The sequence below is a fragment of the Mustela putorius genome, unplaced genomic scaffold, assembly GCF_011764305.1.
Source record: "Mustela putorius furo isolate JIRA1106 unplaced genomic scaffold, ASM1176430v1.1 tig00000460_pilon_pilon_pilon, whole genome shotgun sequence".
Lineage (NCBI taxonomy): Eukaryota > Metazoa > Chordata > Mammalia > Carnivora > Mustelidae > Mustela > Mustela putorius.
Window position 1 is genome coordinate 21809331 of NW_025421389.1, and position 25879 is coordinate 21835209.

Genomic DNA, 25879 nt, shown 5'->3' on the forward strand with positions numbered 1-25879 from the left:
TCCCCCTTTAAATCATAGCTCAAGGATGCCTCCTCCAGGAAGCTCTCCCAGATTGATCCGCCTCACTCTCCCCACCCTGTCATTCTTTCCCAAAGGCAGAGCTCCTTTCTCTAAACTGACCTGGCCTTCTCCCGATTCAGTTCCAGGTCCCCCCGCTGGCATCAAAGCTGTCCCTTCATCTGCCAGCAGTGTGGTTGTGTCTTGGCTCCCCCCAACCAAGCCCAATGGGGTGATCCGCAAGTACACCATCTTCTGCTCCAGCCCTGGGTCTGGCCAGCCGGTAAGTAGGCCCAGGGTTGAATGATGAGGGTGACAGGAGAAAGGGAAAATTTCTCGGAAGATCAGCAGGTGTCCAGGGCAAACCCGGGAGCTACTTATATCTGTGTTTCTACATGAATTCATGGATAAGAATGGGTTCTGGTCACCCAAGAGTAGTTGAGGCCTTACTCGGTGTCCATCTTGGGTCAGTCCTCTGTTCCAAGGGCCGCAAGGTTGTCACAAGCCCTTGGAGGCTTCTTTGAGTCAGGGCTCAAAACCAAGCAGATGTGAAAGCGAGACCAGGGCCTCAGCTCTTTTGGTCTGGCTGACCAGGGAAGCTTGCAGCAGGCCCCAGGGCTGTTGACTGGGGCCTGGCTGGTCCATGGCCTCTGGACATGATCCACTCTCCAGCATGAACGATCTGGGCTTGGAGGGCTGCTGGAGTTCTGCCCTGAGTGGCGTACTCAGCATAGAGCCTGTTAAAGTTAGGAGAGAAGATGGCAGACAGAGGAGGCAGGAGCGTCCCTGTCTGGGCCAGAGCTGGGCCTCAGCATTAGAGAGAGGACTCAGATGGCAAGATCTGCCCAAACCTGGGAGTGTAATGCAGGCAGCTGTTCCCTGCCCTTCCGTTGGGTGCTCAGAGGGGCCTGACAAAGAAGGAAGAGGGGACAAATGCAGTCTACACACCCATATCCCACAATATGTATCCTTCCCTCTTCCTTTCCTGATCTCCAGCCACTCGACCACTGTGTTCTGCTGGGTGACTACTCTGGAGCACACCTGGTCTAGCTACATCAGCAGGTGCACCTGTCCTCAGTGGGGTGTCCAGTCTAGTGGGGATGTGGAGAGGCACACCCTGGGGGAGGGGGCAGGAGTACTATCCAGGAGATACCCAGGACATCTCAGGAGGAGAGCAGGGAGCAGGAGGGGGCCGGCTTCTCCCTCCACCAGCAGCGTGTGATGGGACGGCAGCCCAAGCATCTGCAGATGAGCTCCCGGCAGCCGGGAAAGCTGCCCTGAAATTGCTCGATAATTGTGCCATCTCCTCCTTCGCTTGGCTTTCCTGTGGTCTTTCTGAATTACCCTCTGAGCCATAGGTGGCCCGGCACCGCGCCAGGGAGGCCAGAGTTCTATTACCAGAGGGGAAGCCCAGAAATATCTTTTCAGGGACCCTGTGTCCTCCCCTCCATCCTCACAGCCACGACGCAGAGACGCGAGTGTACAGCTCCGTGAATTTTCACAGCACACGGGGCCAGCAGACCCAGAGCAGGGAACACGACATTGCAACCCTGCAGAGGACCTCCTTGTGCCCCTTCTAGTCACCTCCCTACCCCTGGGGCAGGGTGAGAGCCATCCTGACTTCAGAGTAGTGTTGCCGCATTTCATAGATTATATAAGCGAAGTTCATACCATTTATCCGGCTTCTTTTACTCAACGTTATTTTGCATTTCTGGATTTCATCCATATTGTTGTGCGTGGTTATAGATCGTTCACTGCCACTTCTGCACGGGTTTCGACTGTGTGTGTACATAGAATTGTTTCCTCCAGTCTGTTACCCATAGATAGGCATTTGGGTAGATTTCAGCTCGGAGCCGCTACATATGGTGCCGCTGTGCGCGTCTTCGCTGGGGTCTCCTGGAGCCCGTGCGCATGCGTGCCTGTCGGGCGAGCACCCACGAGAAGAACCGCTGAGCCGCGGGGTCTGCACGTGTCCAGTAGAGAATGTGCCGCCATCCCTGGGTGGTTGTGCTGATTTTCCAATCAGTGTCTTAGCTATGCCGTCTGCCCCTTTCCCCTGCCCCCCAACTCCACACGCGTGCACACACGTACATACATGTGCACACACATTCTGAGCTCGTCACTATTCTGGATGCCTGCTATGCTTTTCCACACTTCTGCCCAGGCTGACCTGTGCTGTGGCGTGCACTCCATCCTGTCATCCACTGAGGGTGTCAGAAGGCAACTAGCTAGTGACTTCTCTGTCTCCTGCGCTGGTCCTTGGGGCCCAGTGAGGACCAGGGCAACATCTTTTCATCTCTAGATCCCCAGCTGCCAAAAACGGTCCATGAAACATCATCATCACTAAATACATGTTTGATGAATGAACTACTAGCAGCCTGGCCATTGTAAAGCCTTAGACACTGGGCAAGTTTCCCATGATAAATTGATGGGAGAGGGTACTCATTCCCGAGCTTGGCTTTGTGCAGTCATCTCCTCCTCCAACAATGAAGCCTTTCAAAGGAGCACTGCCTCCTCATTAACTCGGGCTTTAGGACCCCCTAGTCAGCTGGCTGGGGACCTCTGTCCCAGGCCCCAGAATAGAGCTCCTGGTGCCCAGCTCCTGCTGGAGACCCCAAGGGCCTCCCCGCCTCTCTCCATGTCCTCTCTCCCAGGGAGAGTCCCCATGGGACATTGTCCCACCAGGGGCCACTGTGCTCAGTGTGATGAGAACCTCTGTTCAGCCACCTCAGGGGGTAGAAACTGACCCCCATGTGCGACTGTGATATGGACAGCATGATACTGTCGTTTTGCACACTTTCCAAATTCCAAACAACTGTATTACAGATTCACTTAGGGAAGAGCTCTAGGAGTGAGTGCTGGGGCTAAGGACACACGCATGTGTGTGATGGTGCAAAACCATGGATTTGAGCTTGAGGTCAGAGGCAATGCACGAGTCTTCATGTGTGCATATGTACTTAAATGTATGAACACGCGGGTGTGGAACCCTCAGAAGAGATGGGAAGTGCATCTGGCTTAGGCTCCCAGAAGGAACGCCCTGGGGGCAGCCAGAGCTGCAGTGCATCCCATCAGAAATTTCACAAAACATTTTCATACATTTGTTGTTTTCCTCGGATTATCAAAATATTGCCACTTTATTGTCAAAAATTCTATAAATATATTAAAGAATAGAGAAGAAAGCAAAAATTACTTGTATTCATTCCTTAAAGATAAACACTGGCAATGTTTGGTAGGTAGCCTTCTAGTCTTTGATCTGTGTATAGATTATGGGGATTTTTTTAAATAAAATGATGAAATTTTATGTAATACCATATAATCCATGTTTTTCTTGTAATATATGTAGGCATTTTCCCACACCATCAAATACTCTTTTCAAATATGATCACAAGTGCCTATTAGTATATAATCCATTTAACCAGTACCTTGTTCTATATTTAATCTATTTTCAAGTGTTCAACATTATAATTAATACCTCATTGAACATTTTTCATAAAAGTCTTTATACCCATGTTTCTTAGGGTAAATTTCCATAGGAGTTCCTGAGGCACAAAAAGTAAGGATATTCTTTTTTTTTTTTTTAAGATTTTATTTATTTATTCGACAGACAGAGATCACAAGTAGGCAGAGAGGCAGGCAGAGAGAGAGGGGAAAGCAGGCTCCCCACTGAGCAGAGAGTCCAACGCAGGGCCCGATCCCAGGACCCTGTGATCATAACCCGAGCCAAAGGCAGAGTCTTTAACCCACTGAGCCACCCAGGTGCCCCAAGAGTAAGGATATTCTTAAGATATGCATACATGTTTGTAAATTACTCCTCAGAAAGTTGGAACCAAGCTATGCTCCCACCAGCATTATAAGTACAAGAAACAATGTGCCCATGCTAATCCAAGGTATTACACATGTGTCATTTTTGCTAGTTCGATTTTTTTAAAAGGTGTCCTATTTTAGTTATATTCCTTTGATCTCCAGTTAGGTTGATTATTGTTATTTGTTTATTGGCTGGGTTTTTTTTTTCATGTTTGGATAATTATCAATTCATGTCTTTTATCCATTTTTCATTTGGCTAGTTCGTGGCTTTTTTCTTATTGATCTGAGAGTACTCTTTACATATGAGGAAAATAACCATTTATTAATTATATTGGTTGCAGTTATTTGCTTGCCTTCTGGTACTCTTTTTGGTGTGCCATGGGATTTTGTTTTTATAGAATTCAAATTTATGAAACATTTCCATTTATGATTTTTACCTTCACTTGTATGATTAGAAAGACAAATATTGTCATAGTTCTATGTTTTTCTTTTTAAATTTGATCCACATAGACTTTATTTGGGAATATGGTTGTGTTTTTAAAAATGATTTCAGGGGTTTTGGGGAGTCCAGGTTAAAAGAAAGACCTCAGGATCCAGATGTGATGCTAACACCTTCAAAGGGAAGCCAAGCCTTTCCTGCCCTGTGCAGACACAAATGTACACTCGGGTACACACTGACACACAAGCAGGTACACCCAACTTTTCTCCATGTGTGCCCATACACACCTCAATCATCAAAGGCAAACAAGCCAGGAGATGAACATGCCCCAGTTTATAAAAGACTCACGCACCCCTTGCCCCATTTGTGCCTCTCTGTAACCACACAGGGTAGGCAGAGCTGTTGTGCTTTCTTAGTTCACAGGATAGAAAACTGAGGTCCTGGGACCCTTGAGAAAGGTATAAGACCTATGGGACAGACCCTTAGGAAGAAGGGGCAGGTATGTGTTGAAGCCACTACACCCACCTACCTCATGCACAGATGGAAACACACACAGTCTCCTGGATGCTGCAGCCTGAAAAGACTTCCCAGCAACCAGGGCTCAGGGTGGTTCTGCACCTGTCCACAGCAGTGACCTACTGGGGTCAAGGCCAAGTGTCCATGAGGGGGGCAAGAGGAGGAGTTGGCCAGGGAGCTCTGTGTGTATTGAAGGGTTGCTGTGTCTCCTCCCTAACATTTGCCCGCACATGGCCTGGGGCCAGAAAGGAGGTTTTCTCCTGTTAGAAGTCATTGGACCCCTCAGCCCTCCCATGGGGCACAGAGAATGTCCCTCTGTGACCCCGTATCTGTCTGCAGGTCTGTCCCTTGGCACATGCACGTGCACGAATGCATCTCTATGTCCGTGTGCGTGTGAACGTGTGCACGTGAGCCTGTGTGTGCAAGAGCCCGTGACTGCAGAGATAACTAATTATTAGCTCCCTCTGGCCTCAGGGCCCCCCATCTGTTCTGGGGGCTGCTCCCCCTCCCTAGACTTCTGCCCTGATTTCAAAGAGGCCCTAGCGCTGTCCTCCATTCCCTTCCCCACGGCTGACCAAAAAATAAAATAAAATGAAAGTCCGCCCCATCCCGCCTGGACCAGGAAAGGGGCTGACAGGAGGTCTGCAAACTAGCGCTTATCAAAAGCTCCTTCTCAAATTCATTTCAATATCTGAGCCTCTGGTTTCCAAGGCAACATAATCTTTTCATCAAAGCAACTGGTAAAACCACTGGGATCCGATATTGTTTTGTTGGCAACTTGTCAAAACTGTCATTTGGTTAAAAAAAAATTTTATAGATTTATATAACCTACAAATACATAGGGTGATCTATACCACTAATAATCATTAATGAAGTGTTACCCGGTGAAGCTTTCTGAGCCCCGTCTCCCACCGCTCCCGCCCCCGGACGGTTTGCCCCCGCAGAATGAAGGGGTGGTAATTAGCAGAGCCGGCACAGGCTGGGGAGCCTGTCTACAACCCTAATAAGGCAAACGTGGTAATTTGGCTTCTTCTCATAGACTCCCCTTCCTCGGGGTCTTCCTGGGACCCTCTTCCCTCTGTTCTCCCTTCTCCTAACTCCCTCCATCACTCACCCGCCACTCTCACACTCCGTGGCCTGGAGCTGCCATTGTCAGCGTCTGGATCTCTCAAAGAGGTAAACTGAGGCTGGCCCAGCAACACCCAGAGCAGGTCCATGAGCCCCTGGGGCCAAGCGCCCTACAAACTCTGCTCACTGTTGCTCCTGAACCAGAAAGGGCAAACGATTCAGGATCCTACCTTCTCTTCCCACTGCCCCCCCTTCAATCCTCCGACTGGGCCACCCCCTCCTCTGAGCCCAGGTCCCCAAGGAAGGCTGGGGTTGGAGTCTGGAGGCCCGGAAGCTGGGTTCTTAGCCCTTCTTTGCCTCCGTCCCGCAGGCTCCCAGCGAGTACGAGACGAGCCCAGAGCAGCTCTTCTACCGAATAGCCCACCTGAACCGCGGGCAGCAGTACCTGCTGTGGGTGGCTGCCGTCACCTCTGCTGGCCGGGGCAACAGCAGCGAGAAGGTCACCATTGAGCCTGCAGGCAAGGGTAAGCAGCCCGGCCCGACGGGGAGAAGCCACCAGAAGCCACCTTCTAGAATTCTGGTTCTCCCCAAATAGGGGCTGTCTCCCTCCCGCCTCACCTGCCTCCCTCCTGCATCCGCCAAGACTGGGCCTCTGCTGCCCCCTGACTCCCAGAAGCCTCACAACAGGCTCCAGGCGGCACAGCTACCCAGGGGCGGATGGCACGGAGCACCCTGGTCCCCCATTCCTAGCTCCACTCCAAGGTTGCAAGAGAGGGCATTAGGCCCACTCCCAGCTCACAGCAGAGCCCCTGTCCCAAAGGTCAGCATCTCTTGATGGGAGGCAGCAGGGGACACCGCTTCCACAGAGCAGAAAGCCACACAGGCATCCCCCTCATTTCAAAGCCTGGACGCCTGGGGCAGAGGTGGGTTTGCTGATGGCTGATTTCACAGGGGGCACAGCTAGGAGGGGGGTCTGAGCTAGATGCTGGGCACTGAGTGACTAAGACCAGGTGTGTCTTTAGAGAACGCCCTCACCGAATCCCTGGCCTGGGCAGAGGGGAGCCATGGGGCCTATGCACCCCCATACTACAGGGAATGACAGTTCTCAGGCCCCAACCCTACACAGAAGAGGCAGCGGGGCACAGCGGCTCGTCTGCCCTCTGCGCCAACCTTGGGGCCGCCACAGGGTCTTCCATTTCACCACCACCAGCCCAGGACTCCAGGTCCTCTACCTTGACTGCCAGCCTAGACGGGAAGGCCCCCTTCTTCCCGGGCCTGCCTCCTCCCCCAGCCACCTGACCATGAACCCTGGAGCCCAAGGACCAGGCTCCTGGGATGACAGGCTTCCTTGGCTGGAGACACAAGAAACATCAGCCCTCCCCTGCCACAGGCTCGGAGGCCACTAGCGCTCGCTGGAGGGCCTGCAACGGGGCTCCCTACCGTGCCCTTGTTTCTCCATTTTCCAGTTAAGCGTCGAGGCAGGGTCTCCACAGCTGGCAGACAGCGTGCAGAGTGGCCTGCGGGCTCTTCTGGTTCTAGGTCGGGCTCTTCCCCCCGCACATCGGCATTTCTAACGTCCGCAATCCCTCCTCCCACAGGTGCCACCAACCCCTTCTCCTGGGCTCATCCCTTCTGGAGAGAAGGGGCCTAGAACCTGCAGTGCCCCCAGGGTAGCTGGCACTGGCCCAGAGCAGCATGGGAGGGCCTGGGTGTCCTGCAGAAGGTCGGCCCCTTCCCCTGGGGGCAGTCCACAGGACACATCCCCAGCAGGCTTTGTCCTTCCCAGAACATTTCTACATCTTCTTCTGTCCTCAAGCAGCCTAGTGAGGAAGGGGGCGAGCACTGCTGTTCCCTCCCCCACCCATCCTACACACACACACACACACACACACACACACACACACAGGTTCTCACACCCCAAAACACCAAGACATTCAGGGAACTAGCCCCAGTCACATGAGTTCCAGGTCTGGAACTCTGAAGTGCTTGGTTAATTTAATACCTGTAACTCAGCCCAAAGATCTGTGAGGCACCCACCGTGATCACCTTCCCACAGTTCCCTGGACATCTTTGCCTGCCTTGCCTTCTGCATTGTGACCTGTGCGGCCTGGTCCTCTGAGTGCGCTCCTGTCACTCTTGGGGACGTTCCTTTCTCCGCCAGGCCTGTGTGTATGTTGCTGCCACCTCTCTGTCAATCTACCATCCCACCCATGGCGACCTCGGTCACTGGGTGGCTGACTCCCACGTCAGTGTCTGTGGCCCGGCCACTTCTCTCACGCTGCAGAACATGTGTATCTGACTGCTTTCTAGCTACCCCGTGTGGGTGACCTCAGGGTCAGTGTGAGGCTAAGCATCCCGGTGTCTCCTACCTACCCTGCTCCTATCCCTTCCCCCACATCCTTCCTCCCCCTCCCCTGCCGCCCCCCCCCCCGCCATGTGCCTTGTCTCTGTGAGGGCACCGTCCCCCAGCCGGCATCATGCTGGCATCCTCACCTCCCCCTCTGTTTCTTCCTCAAAGCCAGACAAACCCCAAGTCCTGTCGGTTCCTCCCTGAGCCCCTAACCTCCTCCCCACGGCCATATGCCCCCCCCCCAGGGGGCCTGCTCTCTGGCCACCATCTTGCCGCTGGTCTGCCTCCTCCAGCAAACCACCCTCTGCGGGCAACCAGGGCTTCTACTCAGAATGTTTCATTACTTACTTGTAACCCTCCAGTGGCTCCTCGTGACCTCAAATGGAAGCCCACCCTCCACCTTCTGACGCTTGGAGCCCTCCAGGGGCTTCTGCTCCCGCTCACCACCCATCCCCCTTCACTCACCCTGGGCTTTGATTGCCCCAGAGTACTTGCCGACCCTGACACATCCACGGGTTTCAGCCCTCCAGGCCTCTACTCAGTGCTGTCGCCTCTTCCGGCTACACCTTTCCTTCTGCGTAGTGAATTCCTCTTTAGCCTTCAAGATTCAGGGGCGCCTGGGCTGGGGGGAGGGGCTCAGTCGGTTAAGCACCCGACTCTTGATTTCAGCTCAGGTCTTAGTGAGCTCAGGCCCCACCCTGCACTCGGTGCTGGGTGTGGAGCTGACTTCAAAAGACTCCAGTCAAAGCTTCTCATTCCAGAAGCCTCCCTGGCCTTCTCCTCCACCACCACCGGAGTGGCAGAGTCATTCCTCCTTCTTGGTGCTCCCATGGCGATTTGCACCTACTCCTATGTAGTATTTCCACCCTGTCATGATACTTTTTAAGTATCTGTCCCCTCCCCTCCACCGGGATGATGAGCAGCTTCAGGACAGGGAACACGTCTTGTTCATGGCATGAACGCTCAGAGCCTCCTCTGATACCTGGCCCATAGCAGGCACCTGAACAATGTCTGTTGGACCGGTGACTGCCATCTGAAAGCGTCTGTACCCACCCCTGCCCCAAGCCCAAGGTGGAGGTCAGGTAGGAGATGGGGGTCTTGCACTGTGAATTTGGAGAGCCCCAGGAAAGGCAGGCCAGTGCAGTGTTGAGAGCAGAGGCGGATTGATGAGGCGCTCATGCTCTCTCCCCTGCAGCCCCAGCAAAGATCATCTCATTTGGAGGCACTGTGACAACTCCCTGGATGAAGGATGTCCGACTACCTTGCAATTCGGTGGGAGATCCAGCCCCCGCTGTGAAGTGGACCAAGGACAGGTGTGCGCGTGGCCCCAGAGAAATGCGGGGTCCCAGAGATGGGTGTAGTAGAAGAGCCATGAAGAAAGGAATTGGGTGCCCCAGAGGCCCTGCGGGGCACACAGCTCCTGCTCTCCCATACAGACCCAACCTCCCTGGCTCCCCTCTGCTGGCTGCCAAGGATCTCCCCTCCTTGAATGCTTGAAGAGGCCAGGGGGACCGGATAGCCCCAGGAAGCACTGGGTAAAACCCCAAGAGTCCCGGGCCCCCCCCCCCAGCCAGCCTCCTACTCCCAGCCCTGTTTGCCTGCAGTCCTGGGGGAGCCCCCAGGAGGGGGGTTGCTTACCATAATCCATGTCTGCACCCCACCCCCCGCAGTGAGGACTCGGCCATCCCCGTGTCCATGGACGGGCACCGGCTCATCCATACCAACGGCACACTGCTACTGCGTGCTGTGAAGGCCGAGGACTCAGGCTACTACACCTGCACGGCCACCAACACTGGGGGCTTTGACACCATCATCGTCAACCTTCTGGTGCAAGGTAAGGCCCCGGAAGGCAGGCCCCCATCCCAACCTCCCCAGCCCCCTCATCCTGGGGGACAGACCGTAGTGGAACAGAGGTGCCACGTGGAAGAGGAGGCCAGAGGGATGGGAAGAACAAGCAGGAGCTGGGGGAGCACCTCGAGGGCAGGAAGGCCAGGCCTGGGCCCTCAGTTGCAGCTGGGATAGCCTGCGTTCCCATCATCAGGTGTTAACCCTTTGTGGTGAGGGCTGGTGGCTTTCCCCTCACAGTTCCCCCGGACCAGCCCCGCCTCACTGTCTCTAGAACCTCTGCTTCGTCCATCACCCTGACCTGGATTCCAGGTGACAATGGGGGCAGCTCCATCCGAGGTGAGAAGGGTCTGGGTGAGGAGGGGGAAAGAGGGGAAGAAATTCGGGGCCCAGGAGCCAGGCAAGGGCTTTATCCACTCCCACCACATGTCCCCATAAAGCCCCAGAAGTGATGAGTGAGGGGCAGTTTGGACCACAAGGAAGTTACCCAAGTGCCACAGCTACCAGCCTGGATACCTGGGTTTTAGAAAGCCCAGCCCAATCGCAGCTGATGAGCTGTGCAAACCGAAGAAATCGGTTTTCTTCTCTTGACCTCAGTGTCCAAATCTATAGCAGTGGACACATGTACTAGATCATGCTTCTCAACCTTGAACATGCGCATGAATCGTTAGGGGATCTTAAAGAAGGTAGATTCTGATTCCAGGGGTCTGGGGTGGGATCTGACAAGCTCCCACGGGATCTAATCCTGCTGTCTGGGGACCACTCCGGGAAAAGTAGGCTCTAAATACTATCCCTTTTACGCCTGAAGGCTCGGTTTTCTGCTCCCCTCTCCACCTTGGCTGCTAAAGAGAAAGCAAGAAAGCTCCTTGCAGCTTTGTGTCCAATCTGCCTCTGCCCCCCACCCTGTCACCAAAGGCCCCACTCTGCCCCCGCGGGGAGCCCAGCCCCCTGCCAACTATTGGGGTGTCCCCAGCCCTGCCCTGCCCGCCCTGAGCCAGGCAAACCTCCCCGGCAGGCTTCGTGCTGCAGTACTCAGTAGACAACAGTGAGGAGTGGAAGGACGTGTTCATCAGCTCAGGTGAGCGGTCCTTCAAGCTGGACAGCCTCAAGTGTGGCACGTGGTACAAAGTGAAGCTGGCGGCCAAGAACAGCGTGGGCTCCGGGCGCATCAGCGAGATCATCGAGGCCAAGACCCACGGGCGGGGTGAGGCCCAGCGATGACCCAGCTGGGGAGAGATGGGCCCAGGATATGCGGATGGAAGGTGGAGGGGCTGGGGAAGGAGGGCGCCGGAAGCAGAGGCTGCAGGGAAAGACTGGATCTGGTTCCCATCACTGTAGATGGCACACTAACCAATCACAGCCGGAGAAACAGGCTCCACCTCCCTGGCCCCACAGCCCATGGTGGCAGCCTCTTCCTTCCTCCCCTACCTCTTGCCCTGCTGAGGCCTCTCCACATCCTTCCCTCTTCTCCCTCCTCCTCTGTCCCCTGGGGCATCCCTCCTCTCTTCTCTGCCAACCACTGCTCCCCAGAAGCACTGGCCCAGGAGACTCCCTCCCCGCGCAGATGAATGAGCCCTCCTCCTCTGAGTCTCTAACCTCGCTCTCTCCCTGTGCCCCCCGCCCCCAGAGCCCTCCTTCAGCAAAGACCAGCACCTGTTCACCCACATCAACTCCACACATGCTCGGCTTAACCTGCAGGGCTGGAACAACGGGGGCTGCCCGATCACAGCCATCGTGCTGGAGTACCGGCCCAAGGGAACCTGGGCCTGGCAGGGGCTGCGGGCCAACAGCTCCGGGGAGGTGTTTCTGACCGAGCTGCGTGAGGCCACGTGGTACGAGCTGCGCATGCGGGCTTGCAACAGCGCTGGCTGCGGCAACGAGACTGCCCAGTTCGCCACCCTGGACTATGACGGCAGTGAGTCCGGGAGGGCGGGAGGGGCTGCACAGGGGGTGCTGCGAGGTGTCCCCAGGGAGGCTGGCAGAGAGGTGGACACATAAAGAGAGGACAGACAAATCAAAAAATAGGACTACCATGGAGGAAAAGGCTGGAGGCACGGAAGGAGCAAGCAAAGGGGGCAGCAGAGCGGGAGGCGGGCAGGTGCACCAGTGACGGATACAGACTGATAGCCAGGCAAACCCATCGCACTACGAGGGTCTTTTGAAGGTGCAGTCCTTGCTCTCCACTGCTTCAGAGAGATGGAGAGTATAGTGTAAAGGGATAGCTGAGGCCCGCCCCCTGGGACCCCTCTCCTAATAGGTTGCATTAACCAGGATTGGATAACCTGGGAAAAAAAGAACAGATAAACATGGAAAGCTGCAGGCCTTGATCAAGTAAAGAATTGCTTCTTGTACTCATAACATCTTGTGAGGGTTGGCTGGCCACCATCTTTTAGCTATGCCATCTTAAATGTGTAGCCTCTAAGGTCGCCAAGGAGAGAGGGATGGAAAAGCCACCCCAGTCTTCACTGCCTGGGCCAGGAGGTGGTGCGTATTGCTTCTGTCCTGCTTTGTTGTCCCGCACGTACACTACAGACATGCTGAAGGCCAAATTCAGAGAGACTAGTTGCCCGAAGGTCCAGTCCGTCTGCCTATGTGTTAAGGAAACAATAAAAGTGGTATCAGAGGGACACCTGGGTGGCTCAGTGGGTTAAGCCTCTGCCTTCTGCTCAGGTCATGGTCTCAGGGTCCTGGGATCGAGCCCCTCACCGGGCTCTCTGCTCAGCAGGGAGCCTCCTTCCTGCTCTCTCTCTGCCTGCCTCACTGCCTACTGGTGTCCTCTGTCTGTCAAATAAATGAATAAAATCTTCAAAAAAAAGAAAGAAAGAAAGAAGGAAGGAAGGAAAAGAATGGGCCCAAACAAGGAAGGTTTCATGAAGGAGATGGTCTTCTGCGAGGCTTTGAAACCAGGATAGATCAGGCTTTGCAGAGGTCTCTGTCAACAGAGCTTACTGCCTCCATACAGGCTCCCAAGATTAGCAGATCTCACCCATAGGTGGGGGAACAGGAAGGAAATGCAGGACATAGAGTGGTTTTGTCCCCATCTGGGGGTGAGACCCCAGGATCCCACTTCTCTGACTTCTCTCCACTTTACAACCTGGAAGGCAGAATCTAAGCTCATCATCCTACCTTCTAGAAATGAACACTGAACTCCAAGAGGCCGGAGACTATCTCTGAAAGACTTCTGGGTAATTCTAAAATAGGCCCACAAAGTCATCAGTATTCTAATGCAGTGTAAAAACTATGTGACTGTTCATGGCTGTCCTGATGTGACCAGAAATTGGGGAGAATAGAGGGAGAGGGTTGGGACTCTGTGCCAGGAAGTGGAGGTCAGAGTGAGAGCAAGGGCGGTAAGAAAGGTTCAAAGGCAACCTCACCCAAGGGACTCTGCCCAGACCCTGCTCATAAGGGACCTCTGACACCCCTCTTCACTCCAACAGGTACCATCCCTCCCATCAAGTCTGCTCAAGGGGAGGGGGATGATGTGAAGAAGCTGTTCACCATCGGCTGCCCAGTCATCCTGGCCACTCTGGGGGTAGCTCTGCTCTTCATCGTTCGCAAGAAGAGGAAGGAGAAGCGGCTGAAGCGTCTCCGAGGTAGGCGAGTGTCCTACAGGCTTCTGGGGAGGGAGTGTTGACCCTCTGCCACATGGGCCACCTTTCATTGGCTCATGAGCACCATCTGGACAAGAGAAAGTGCCTGTGTCCCACTGAAGGGAGAGCTGCTCTAAAACCTTCTGAAACTTTGGCTCTCACCTCTTCCTCTTCTGTGTCCCCAAGACTTTGTGCCTGACCTAACCAGGGCTGATTTTTAGAGGTACACGCTGCTAAAGCCATACTGCTTAAAATAGTTAAACATTTCCACGTTAGTTGGTAAGTAGATGTTGCTCCCTCCCACCCTGGAGGCTCCTTCTCTATCGCAGGATCCCTGAGATTCTTCTAGAAGCTGGCCACTAAAGCATAGATCTGCTGGTGGTCACTAGGACCTTGCTCAGTTTTGACCATATGACTTCCATGACATGGCAGATGTTAGACATTTTGAATATCTTTCCTATCCCAATCTACGATACCATAGACTGGCATGAATGGGTCTCCTTTACCTTGATTTTCCCAGAGACTGATACAATGTCTAGCATCTAGTAGTTGCTTAACAGATGTTCATTCACTCATTTGGAAAACATTTACTGACTATCTGCTGTATGTAGATACTGCCAGACATTGGAGATATATAATGAATGAAGAAAGAACAGTCCATATTCTTATGGAACATAGTCTAGTCCTCATAGAATTTACAGTTTAATGTGAGAAGCCAGAGCACAGTAGTAGCCCAGAATTGGAAATTACTAACACTGCCTAGCGTGTTTAGGAGTTGGGTAGGTGGATGGGTGGATGATTGGATGGGGGTTGGATGATTAATTGGATAGTTAGATGGAAAGATGTATAGAGGGAAGCATGGTTGGGTGGATGGTTAAATGAAAGGTTGAATGGATAGGTGGTTGGTTGGATCGATAGAGGAATGGTGGATGGATGGATTGATGGTTGAGCGGATTATTGGTTGGATCAATGGATAGGTGGATGGATGAATGCATATTTGAATGGATGGATAATAGATGATTTTATGAATTGATAGATGGGTGGATATTTGGTTTTATGGACACATGGACAGGTGTTTGGATGAATGGTTGAATAGATGAATCAATAATTGGATGGATGGATGGATGGATGGATGGACAGGTGGCTTTATGGTTTTATGGACATATGGACAGATGGCCAGATGAATGGTGGAATAGATTAATCGGTTGGATGGATGGACGAATGCATTGTTGAATGGGTGGATGATGGATGAATAACTGACTGGATAGGTGGATGCAGAAATGAATAGATTGACAGGTAACTGGGTCAATGATGGATGAATGGATGAGTGAGTGAGTCAATAGTTGGATACATACATGCTGCTAGATTCATTCTGACAGATCATTTTCATGATTCTCATTCTCATCAGAGGTCTAATGGATCTTTGAGAGAGTCCTTTGCTCCTCTTTTTCTCTATCTCTATCTTTTTGTCAGTTCCTAACCTGAGATCCTGATCTTATTCAAGGCTCCTCTGAAGACTAAGCAGGGACCTCTAAATTCATCCATGAGCTTTTTGGGGACGGGTGCCCAAGAGAAAGAAATAAATCCTCTTGGTTGATAGTTATCTGGGGATGCCCATCGACCACCTCTCCATCATCCTCCACTCTCTTCTCTTCCCAGCAGAAAACAGAGGATAGACCCTCCACTGGAACCCATTCCCAGCCTGCTATGATGTCTTGTCTAATTAGAGTCAATTCAGGAAACAGATGAAGCACTTTATATACCCTCTCCTCTGGGAAGGACCTCCCTATTAGATAAAAATCTGAGGAAGGGAAAACAGACCTGAGCCAAATCTCGCACCAGGAGCTATCAGACCTTATCCTATGTTAGACTATTTTAGAGGTCCTTTCATTTCTCTTCCCCAGTGGACCAGTCCTGGTCCCAGTCTAGGAAATTCTCCCACCTTGTTCACCACACGTCTTCCAGTTTTCATCCCGCTCAGACCCCATTTTCACCCAGACCCTCTCTCTACTGTTTTACAGATGCAAAGAGTCTGGCAGAAATGTTGATAAGGTAGGTTTCATGTCACTGTTTCCTCCCCTGCAGAGGACAGGCTTCTAAGACCCCACTGCCCTGAAAAACCCTCTCCTCCAGCCCCTTATGGCTGCTGAGTTACCTGCCTATGGCCCTTCTCCCCACAGCAAGAACAACCGAAGTTTTGACACCCCTGTGAAGGGGCCACCCCAGGGCCCGAGGCTACACATTGACATCCCCAGAGTCCAGCTACTCATTGAGGACAAGGAGGGCATCAAGCAGCTGGGTGAGTGATAGGGGCCACAAGCTCTCTGTCCTCATCTTCCCCAGGCCACAGCCCACCAAGGGGAGCCCCGCAGCCATCACATCAGTGCCCAGGGTTCTCCCAGCGGGCCCATCCCCCACTCAGCAACCTCAAAACTCCCTGAAACCTCTCTCCAGGACTGAATTTCCTCCTCTGTCTCATGAAAAGGATTATTCCACCCTTTCTGTATCTCAACATCAGATAAAGACAAAAAGAAATCTGGGAAGTCTAAAGAGAAGGACTCGTACTCACTGCCCTTCTACCCCTAGGAGATGACAAAGCCACCATCCCCGTAACGGACGCGGAGTTCAGCCAAGCTGTCAACCCACAAAGTTTCTGCACGGGTGTCTCCTTGCACCACCCAGCCCTCATCCAGAGCACGGGACCCCTCATCGACATGTCCGACATCCGGCCAGGCACAAGTATGCCTTATCCCGAGGGAGACAGAGCTCCTCCCAGACAGGGTCACCCAGGCACAGCATGGGGCACAGGTGGAAGAAGATGGGGTGGGGAAGCAGCACAAAGAACGGAAAGAGCACTGGAGGTAGAGTCTCCAGACCTTGACTAAAGACGTCCTAGCTGTGACCTTGGGGAAATTGCTACCTTTATCTCTCTGGGCCTCCGTGTCCTTGCCTAGATATTTTGAGAGGGTTGGGAGTGCTTGCTGTCCAGGGGCCTCCTGCCTCTAGCACTGTGACTCTGGAGGTAAGAATGGGGACACCAAGGGCTGTAGGGAGTAAATGCACAGGGGACAACAGGAGAGGAGGGACTTTCTTCCCCAAGCTGAAGGAACAGGTGGGGAGGAGGGAGAACCTGGATGTTCCCCCGCCACCCCCACACCTCACCGCTGTTCCTCTTCTCCTATGGGACCACGTAGCTGGAAAGGCAGTGTGCTCAGCACCCCCAGGAAGCTTCTGTGGCTGCTTATGCCTCCTCCTTTGCTCCCCACTGCCCCTCGGGTCCGTGCCCACTGCCCGAGGCTGAGTGCCCTCCATGGAGGGTTAGCTGTTGCTTCCTCTGTGCAGATCCAGTGTCCAGGAAGAATGTGAAGTCAGCCCACAGCACCCGCAATCGGTACTCAAGCCAGTGGACTCTGACCAAGTGCCAGGCCTCCACGCCTGCCCGCACCCTCACCTCTGACTGGCGCACCGTGGGGTCCCAGCATGGGGTCACTGTCACAGAGAGTGACAGCTACAGCGCCAGCCTCTCCCAGGACACAGGTGAGCCTGGCGCCCAGCCTGCATCCTGTTCTCTCTCTCCCCGTTTCTCCACCATTCGGCTCCCCTGTCCCAACCTCCACCCACCAGCTCTTGGGGTCCAAGGCACAGGTCAGTGTCGCTTCCAGGTGGCCCACCGGCTTGCTGTGCAGCCGGCACAAACACACTTGACCTCTCTGAGCTCTGCCTAGTCAAGGATTTCATTCTGCTTTCCCAAAAGGTGTCAGGGAAATGGCACACGTGATGTTCGTTGGAGAAAGAGCTGAGGGCTCCAAAGGTGGGTGGTGGTTTTCAGGAATGGAAGATGTTCTGCCCTTGATTTGCGAAAGTCCCCGCTCTGCCACCAAAGCCTCCTTCCCAGGGGGAGAGCGGGGTCTTCTGAGAGGACTTCCAGGCTCAGAGGTAGGGGAACGGCTCTCTCCAAGGCCCCCTCGTTTCTTCTTAACACCGAGCCTTCCGTCTCTGCAGACAAAGGACGGAACAGCATGGTGTCCACGGAGAGCGCCTCGTCCACCTACGAGGAGCTGGCCCGGGCCTACGAGCACGCCAAGCTGGAGGAGCAGCTACAGCACGCCAAGTTTGAGATCACCGAGTGCTTCATCTCCGACAGCTCCTCCGACCAGATGACCACGGGCACCAACGAGAACGCCGACAGCATGACGTCCATGAGCACGCCCTCCGAGCCCGGCATCTGTCGCTTCACGGCCTCCCCGCCCAAGCCCCAGGATGCCGACCGAGGCAAGAACGTGGCTGTGCCCATCCCGCACCGGGCCAACAAGAGTGAGTGCTCGGCCTGCCTCCCCCGCTGCATCCCCTGGCATCCCCAGCGGGGCAGGGCCCCTTGGCAGTGTGGGCAGTATAGAGCAAGAACTTGGGAGAATCTGGATCAGGGTCCGTATCCTGGCTCAGCCTCATAATACGTCGGTGGCCCTGGGAAGTCAGTTTGCCTCTCTGATAATTCACTTTCTCAGTAAAATGCAAATGACAGCATGGACTCTGCCTTGTCCTAGCAGGCACAATAGGTGCCTGGCGTGTGGCCGGTTCTCGGTACGTAGCGATCATTGCCTCGGTACGAAGCTATGCCAGTGAGGAAGGGACAGCCTTTTGGGGCTCAGCTGCCCAGTGGCCACTGGTCTCAATGCCATTCAATATTGATCCATGGGGCCAAACCTCATGGTGGGCACTGACCTTGCCCGACTGGCAGCTGTCTGATGCCAGGGGCCTGGCCAGAGCATATGCCCTTCGGGGTTGGTGGGACAGCTGTAGGATCACCAGAGGGTGTGGGAATGGGGGTCCACCAGCAGACACTGGGACCACACCATACCATGTCAGACCACACAGGGTCTGACCTGCTTGGTCCTGGCCTCGCCTAGTGCCCGCGCTCATCTGGGCACTCGGGGTCCTCTAGAGAAGAGGCCAGGGTAACAAAGTACAAGGACTTCAGAGATCAGCCTGAATCACACCCCGCCCCTTCTGGCTGGGTGAATTAGGGCAAATTACTTAATCTCTCTGAAGCTCAGTTTTCTCACTTGCCAACTGTGGGCCGGTATTAGCCTGTCCAGGAGGCTCTGGGGACTGAATGAGATCATGTAAAGAAAGTTCCTGGCACGGTCAGCAGGTTAGAGGCCCATATATAGGTGAAGTTGCCCACGGAGCAGAGGGATCCGCACATGGAGGAGGTTTAAGAAATCTGGAACATTCCGCCTGGGAAGAGGGACAGGGAAACATAGCTGACTTCAGACATCTGACAGGCTGCCCTGGGAAAGGTGGTGGGGTGATGGGGGGCGGGGAGGGGGCAGCCTGCTGTGCAGGTCCTCAGAGGGCAGAATCGGGCTCCATGGGGGTTGTGACCAGCATTCCGTCCTCAGGGTAGGAAAACTGTTTCACCAGCCAGAACTCTTGGGAAGCCAGTTTCCAGAGCAGAGCTCTCCGGCAGTCTGTCTGGGTCTTTCAGGGTTAAGTACCCCCCCTCCCCATTTAGTGAGCAGCTACTGTACGCACCCGCTGCCCTTTCCTCTCTTGATCACTTCACTGCTCCCAGAAATCCCCTTGGGGAAATGGGAGGGGTCGCATTTCCCAGATAAGGAAACCTGCTCAGAGCCTCAAGTAACTGATCCCTTCTGGATGCATCATTGTCTTACTTGTGGAGGGACTCCAGGTCAGATCAGGGAAAAGACTGGGGAGTGGCGGGTGGGGTGAACAAGCAGGTGCCCAGGGGCCTCTGCCGTCAACATCTTCTGCTTCTGTGATTCCAGGTGACTACTGTAACCTACCCCTGTATGCCAAGTCCGAGGCCTTCTTCCGAAAGGCAGATGGCCGTGAGCCCTGCCCTGTGGTCCCACCCCGAGAGGCTTCCATCCGGAACATGGCTCGAACCTACCACACCCAGGCTCGCCACCTGACCTTGGACCCTGCCAGCAAGCCCTTGGGCCTCCCGCACCCAGGGGCCCCTGCTGCGGCCTCCACAGCCACTTTACCTCAGAGGACTCTGGCCATGCCAGCACCCGCAGCCGGCACGGCCCCACCAGCTCCCGGCCCCACCCCTGCCGAGCCCCCGGCTGCCCCCAGTGCTGCCCCTCCAGCCCCCAGCACCGAGCCTCCGCGGGCCGGGGGCCCACACACCAAAATGGGGGGCTCCAGGGACTCACTTCTCGAGATGAGCACATCGGGGGTGGGGAGGTCTCAGAAGCAGGGGGCAGGGGCCTACTCCAAATCCTATACCCTGGTGTAGGGGCACAGCAAGAAAAGCGGCCCTACGCTCGGACCTGTCTGCACCTCGGGCCCGTCTGCACCTCGGGCCCTCACACACCAACTTGGCTGTTTTCCTGCATTATTTATATTAAACTGACAAAAACCAACCAACAACGAAAAGAAAAGCCCCCAAGTCATGAACGCTTGTACATAGAACTCTTTTGTACAAATGAAACTATTTTCTTCTCCATGAAGCCAGGGCACAAAGAATTTGACAGTACAAATCAACACACCCCCCCCCCGACCCCACAAAATTCGCGTGGAGAGAGATATATACATATATAGGAGATAGGAGCACATGGACAAGCTATGTATCTATATATTTCTCTCACCTTATTTTGAGACAGAGGCACAAAGACTCAGCAATTTTTCCCTCCTATTCTCACCCTCCCCTCAATCTAGGTGGTTTTGACAGAGACCAAAATCCCGACTCAGAGACACTGCATGCGATTTCACTGTTCCAAGAAAACCAGGAGTTGCTTCAATTTGCAGATGCTTATGTGTTAATACCTTTTTCTATGAAAAAAAACCCAGCGCCGTGTGCAATAAAGGTTATGTTTCTACGTGGTAGCTTTTTTCCCATCTGGCGAGGGCCAGTGGGGAGGGAGGGAGGAAGGAAAAGGCCTGTACCGGCCCGTCCGTTTCTCGTGTGGAGAGACTTTGGAAAGTTCAGGCTTTAGCTCAACAGGTTAAACTTTTTTGAAGGTTTTCAATTAGCCTGCGTGCCTCCTTGAGCACCTGTCTCAGATCTGTGCTGGTTTCTAAAGGGGGCAGCTGTGTGAATTCCAGCAAGCTGCTGAACCCCTCTGGGCCAGTTTCTTTATCTGTAACACGAAGCAACCTTGCAGAGAGCCCTGGGGAGCCTGGTCTGGGCGTTGGGGAGGGCAGGTGTCTGCTAACTCCTCTCCTCCAGCCAGGGAAGCTAAAGGAAGGCAAACCACAGTACACACTTAAGTTATGGGAGGGGGAGGAAGAAGCGATTGTAGTACCCTGGGGTTTGGGCCGGCCCTGAAGTTCTAGGCTGACTGCTAGGGCTAGCCAAGGCCAAAGAGAAGGAATGAGGTCATCAGAGGTTGGAAAGGTAAAAGAGGCTTATGCAGGAGGGAAATGGAGCTCCCCTAAAGAGAATCAGGCCAGCAGACACGCCAGGTACCTTGCCTGGTTTCGGAGGAGCTAGCAATGGAAGGAATCAGGCTGCCAGCTGGAAGGAAACATGCACACAGCAGGTGTGTGGAAGGGCCCTCCCTGATGAAAGGCGTGGGGAGGAGTGTGGGCGGGGCCTCCAAGGACAGGAAGGTTAAAACAGGCAGAGGAAAGGGAAAGACCCCAGGTCGCCCGTCTCCCTCCTCTCTCCACCACCGCCAGAACCCCTGGGTGAAAAGAACGTACGCCTCAACAGTACAAAGGGGGTTCAGTGCTGAGTTGTGGATCGGCATGGAAGGAAGGTGAGTCTGGGACCTGCCGTCCTCCGGAAGCTGGAAGGAGGTACTGGGAAGGGGGCCAGAGTGCTGGAGACGGAGGGAAAGGTTTGTGCAGGATGCAGGGGGGCTGTCCCTCTCCATCTGGGACACAGTGAGACCCTGCCTGGGGTGCATGACCTCTAATACGAGCACTTCCCAAAAAGCAACTCAATCCTCACACATTCCTTTAAGCCCCCAGGCAGGGCCGGATACAGAGGAGCCGGGCAGGTGTCTCCCGGACAAGGTAAGGCACAGAACCCTTGTGCTCCTTGGGGACTCCTAGGCCCAAGGGGAGACCTCTCAGCACACCCCGTCAACACGCACACAAGGACCCAGCCGGGAGAACCGGCAAACAGCGGTAACGAGGATAGTGAGAAGGGCCTGCATTCCAGACACCTGCGGAGGGCCAGGCGCCGTACCTCTGTGGGAGGACAGGACTCCTCCCAGGGCTGCGTGCGCCATCTGCAGGTCATCTCCCAAACTGCAAGCGCAATGGTCCAGCCGGGGAGTTCTTCCTAAAACTCGATGGGGAGCCTCTGTTCCGTGCCTGCCGCCCGCCTCCTCCCCACACATACCTGCACTGGATGCTGGTGAAACACGAATCCGACCCAGTCTGGACAAGCATGAGGGGATGAACAAATCTCCAGAGGCTAGAGTAGAAGCGAGCCAGCTGCCTGGGGCTGCAGAGGGGCCCCCTATGGTGACAATACCTTGCAGAGCCCGACCCTACACGATGTGTCAGGTGTCTAGCGGAACACTTGCCTCACATTGGCCCAGGTAACCTCACTGCGGCTTTGGGAGGCCGGCGTCATGGGCTCTGTCTGCGCCAGTGGTGGGGGCTGGGGGAGCTGCAGCTTGGGGGAGTTGAGTAACTCACCCAAGGTTAGGGAGCGGAAGAGGTGAGCTAGGATCCAAGCCCAATGCCTTAACCACAGAGCCACACTGCCCCGTGTTCTGCTGCTCAGAGGCTGAGTCTCAGTTCTGTCCCTAGGACAGATGGGGCAGCTGCTGGGACCGGAGGAATCAGCTGGACTTACTGTCCGAAAGGCAGTCCGTGTGGAACCGTGAGTGACTGGCTCAGGACGGGGAGCTGGTATGTTGGGCCGGGTGGATGGGGAGCCTGAGAATTTCATTCTGCTGAGAGGCAGCAGGCGGGACTCTGCTCTTGGGGGCTGCGGTGGACAAGGCAGGATGAGAGGGACTCGGAGAAGCAGCAGAGAAGGAAAGGTGAACGGGCCAGTTTAACTTGCCATCTGCTGAGCTGCACCCATTAACTCTAAAACACACCGTCCAGAAATGCCAACAGACTTGTGGAGAACCCACGCATTTCTGTGCACTGATCTGACTTCCATATGTCCTTTGGCATACAAGCCTGCCTCTCTGAACCTTTCTGAAAGCTAGTTCCCAGGTCCGCCAGACCCCCACACTTACACCCCATGGAGTCACTGTTAAACTCTGCATCTGGAGCAAGCAGCCTACACACTTGCTCCTTCCCGACCTCTCCCTTGTCCACCCGAGATGAGGCCACCATTGTCTCTAGAGCACTGATCCCCAAAGCACGGTCCAAAGCATCAGGAACCCCCAGGAATTCATTAGAAATGCAGATTCATAGGCCTCACCCACAGACCCACAGGATCAGAATCTGCCGTTCAGCAGAAGCCCCAGAGGGTGCACACGTACCTGAGAGTTCTAGAAGGCCTTCAGAAAGACCGCTCCCCTGCTCTCTCCTTCTGCCAATGAGCGGAGCTAGACTAGTGGGCCTCAAACTTCACTCTGAGCATTTGTATTTTTTTTTTAATTGCGGTAAAAGATAACAGTAGAATTTCCCATCATAACCATTTTTAAGCTGACAGTTCTGTGACATTGAGTACCTTCACCTTGTTTGGGCAACCACCACCATGACCCGGTTCTAGAACATGGTCACCTCCTGGAACAAAAACTATATTCCTTAAACAGTCACTGCCCCTGTCCCCTAGCCCCCAGCCCCTGGCAACCCCCATGCTACTTTCTGTCCCTGTGAACCAACTACCCTGGGTCTTCCCTATCAGAGGAATCCTACAGTGCTTGTCCTTCCTATGGGCTCATTTCACTTAGTGTGTTTGCAATAATCCACGTTGTAGCATGTCTGAGAGGTTCAGTCCTTTTTAAGGCTGCATAATACTCCATTATATATAAAGATCACATTTTTAATCCCATTATTGGACACTTAGGTTGTTTCTTTTGGCCATTATGAGTACTACTGCATAAACATCCGTATGGAAGTTCCTGTTCGAATCCCTGCTTTGCATTCTTTGGGCATGTAACTAGCAGTGGAATTTCTGGATCAAATGATAATTTTATGGGGTGCCTGGGTGGCTTAGTGAGTTAAGCATCTGCCTTCAGTTCAGGTCATGATCTCAGGGTCCTGGGATCAAGCCCCGCTTTGAGCTCCCTGCTCAGTGGGGAGCCTGCTTCTCCCTCTCTGAGTAAATAAATAAAATTTAAAAATTTTTGTATTTAATGTTTTTATGAAGAAAATATATTTTTATTGACTTATAACATTATACCAGCTTCAGGTGTACAACATAAGGATCCAATATTTGTATACACTGCAAAATGGTCACAGTAAGTCTAGTTAACATCTGTCACCGTACATAGTTAACGAAATTTTTTCCTGTAATGAGAACTTCTAAGATTTACTCTCTTAGCAGCTTTCAAGCATGCAACACAATAGTGTGAATGCTAGTCAAGACACCCATGCTGTCCCCATAATTTAACTGTTTTATAACTGGAAGTGTTTTCCTTTTGACCCCCTCACGCGTGTCACCTACCCCAAACCCCACCTCCAGCAACCACCAATCTGTCCTCTGTATCTATGGGCTTGGTTTTTTGTTTATGTTTAGATTCCACATTGAGATAAATTCATATAGTATCTGTCTTTGGCTTATTTCGCTCAGCACCCAGTGCTGTCAAGGTCTTACCCGGTTGTTGCAAATGGGAAGATTGCGCTCTATCATATGGCTGAATAGTATTACATTGTACACCAGTAGAATGCCATTGTGCGTTGTACCACACCTTCCTTATCCATTCATCCATCAGTGGACACTGGCTTCCATTATCTTGGCTATTATAAATGCTGCCGTGAACATAGAGGGGCCTGAATCTTTCCAAATTAATGTATTCGTTTTCTTTGACTTAATACCCAGAAGTGGAATTGCTAGATCACATGCAAGTACGGAGTGTAAGATCGTGGTCTAGTTTCCTTTTTTTGCATGTGGCTGTCCAGTTTTCCCATCACCGTTTATTGAAGAGACGGTCTTGTCTTCAATTTATATGTGCACCTCCTTTACTGTAAATTAATCGACTGTATGTGTGGGTGTTTTTCTGGGTTCTCTTTTCTGTCCAATTGAGCTGTGTATCTGTTTTTAGGCCTATACCATACCATTTGGATGACTACAGCTCTGTGATGTAGTTTAGAATCTGGGAACAGGATCCTTCCAGCTTTGTTCTTCTTTCTCAAAGCTGCTTTGACTGTTTCAGATCATTTCTAGCTCCATTGCGAGGTTAGGTTTGTTCTATTTCTGTGAAAATGTCATTGGGATGGTGAGTAGGGCTGTGTTGAGTCTTTAGACTGCTTTGGGTAATAGGGATGTTTTAACAATATTAATTCTTCCAGTCCAGGAGCAATAGTACATCTTTCCATTCATCTGTGCCTTTTCTATTGCTTTCATCAACGTTACAGTTTTCAGTGTACAATTCTTTGACCGCCTGGACTAAATTTATTCCTGGGTATTTTATTCTCTCTGATGTGGTTGTAAATGGGATTGCTTTCTTAATTTCTCTAATATTAGTGTATAGAAACACAAAGGTTTCTGTATATTAATTTCATCAAATTCTTTGGTGAGTTCTAACAGTTTTTCAGTGGAGTCGTTAAGGTTTACTGTAAATAATACATCTGCCAAAGTGACGGGTTTTTCTTTATTTAGTGTCTTTTATGATTGTTTTAGGTTTTGTTCCTATATAATGTACGGCATCACATTAGCTTCAAGTGTGTGATGCAGTCATTCAGCAATTCTGTACATGACTCGGTGCTCACCACCGTAAAGTGCTCTGAATCCCCTTCACCTAGTTCACCCACACCCCCACCCACGTCCCTTCTGGCAGCCACCCGTTTGTTCTCTAGAATTGAGTCTGGTTTTGATTCATCTCTCTTTTTTTTCTTTATTTGGTTTCTTACATTCTACAGATGAGTGAAATCCTATGGCATTTTTCTTCCTCAAATGACTTATTTCACTTAGGACTAGACCCTCTAGCTCCATCCACATCCTTGCAAATGGCAACATTTCATTCTCTTTCATGGCTGAGTAATATTCCATTCTACATACATATCACATTGTCTTTATCAATTTGTCTATCAAACAGGTGGGCTGCTCCCATAATATGGCTGTTGTCAGTAATGCTGCCACACACATAAGGGCACATATCTCTTCTTGAAATAGCGTTTTCATATTCTTTGGGTAAATACCTACTGGTGTTATTACTAGAT

At 52.8% G+C, this 25879-nt stretch overlaps 1 protein-coding gene across 1 annotated transcript in view; it reads left to right on the forward strand.

Moving 5' to 3' along the window:
* DSCAML1 (DS cell adhesion molecule like 1) overlaps positions 1-20457 on the forward strand; it is a 338141-nt gene extending 317684 nt beyond the window's left edge. Inside the window, exons 20-33 of the mRNA XM_045080488.1 lie at positions 141-280; positions 6195-6348; positions 9370-9487; positions 9845-10008; positions 10260-10358; positions 11035-11223; positions 11647-11934; positions 13457-13612; positions 15631-15661; positions 15790-15908; positions 16196-16348; positions 16952-17146; positions 17612-17923; positions 19399-20457. Of these exons, the coding sequence (XP_044936423.1) occupies positions 141-280; positions 6195-6348; positions 9370-9487; positions 9845-10008; positions 10260-10358; positions 11035-11223; positions 11647-11934; positions 13457-13612; positions 15631-15661; positions 15790-15908; positions 16196-16348; positions 16952-17146; positions 17612-17923; positions 19399-19874 (2594 nt within the window). The 3' untranslated portion in view covers positions 19875-20457. The remainder of the gene's footprint in view (positions 1-140; positions 281-6194; positions 6349-9369; positions 9488-9844; positions 10009-10259; positions 10359-11034; positions 11224-11646; positions 11935-13456; positions 13613-15630; positions 15662-15789; positions 15909-16195; positions 16349-16951; positions 17147-17611; positions 17924-19398) is intronic.
* Positions 20458-25879: the final 5422 nt, after the last annotated feature.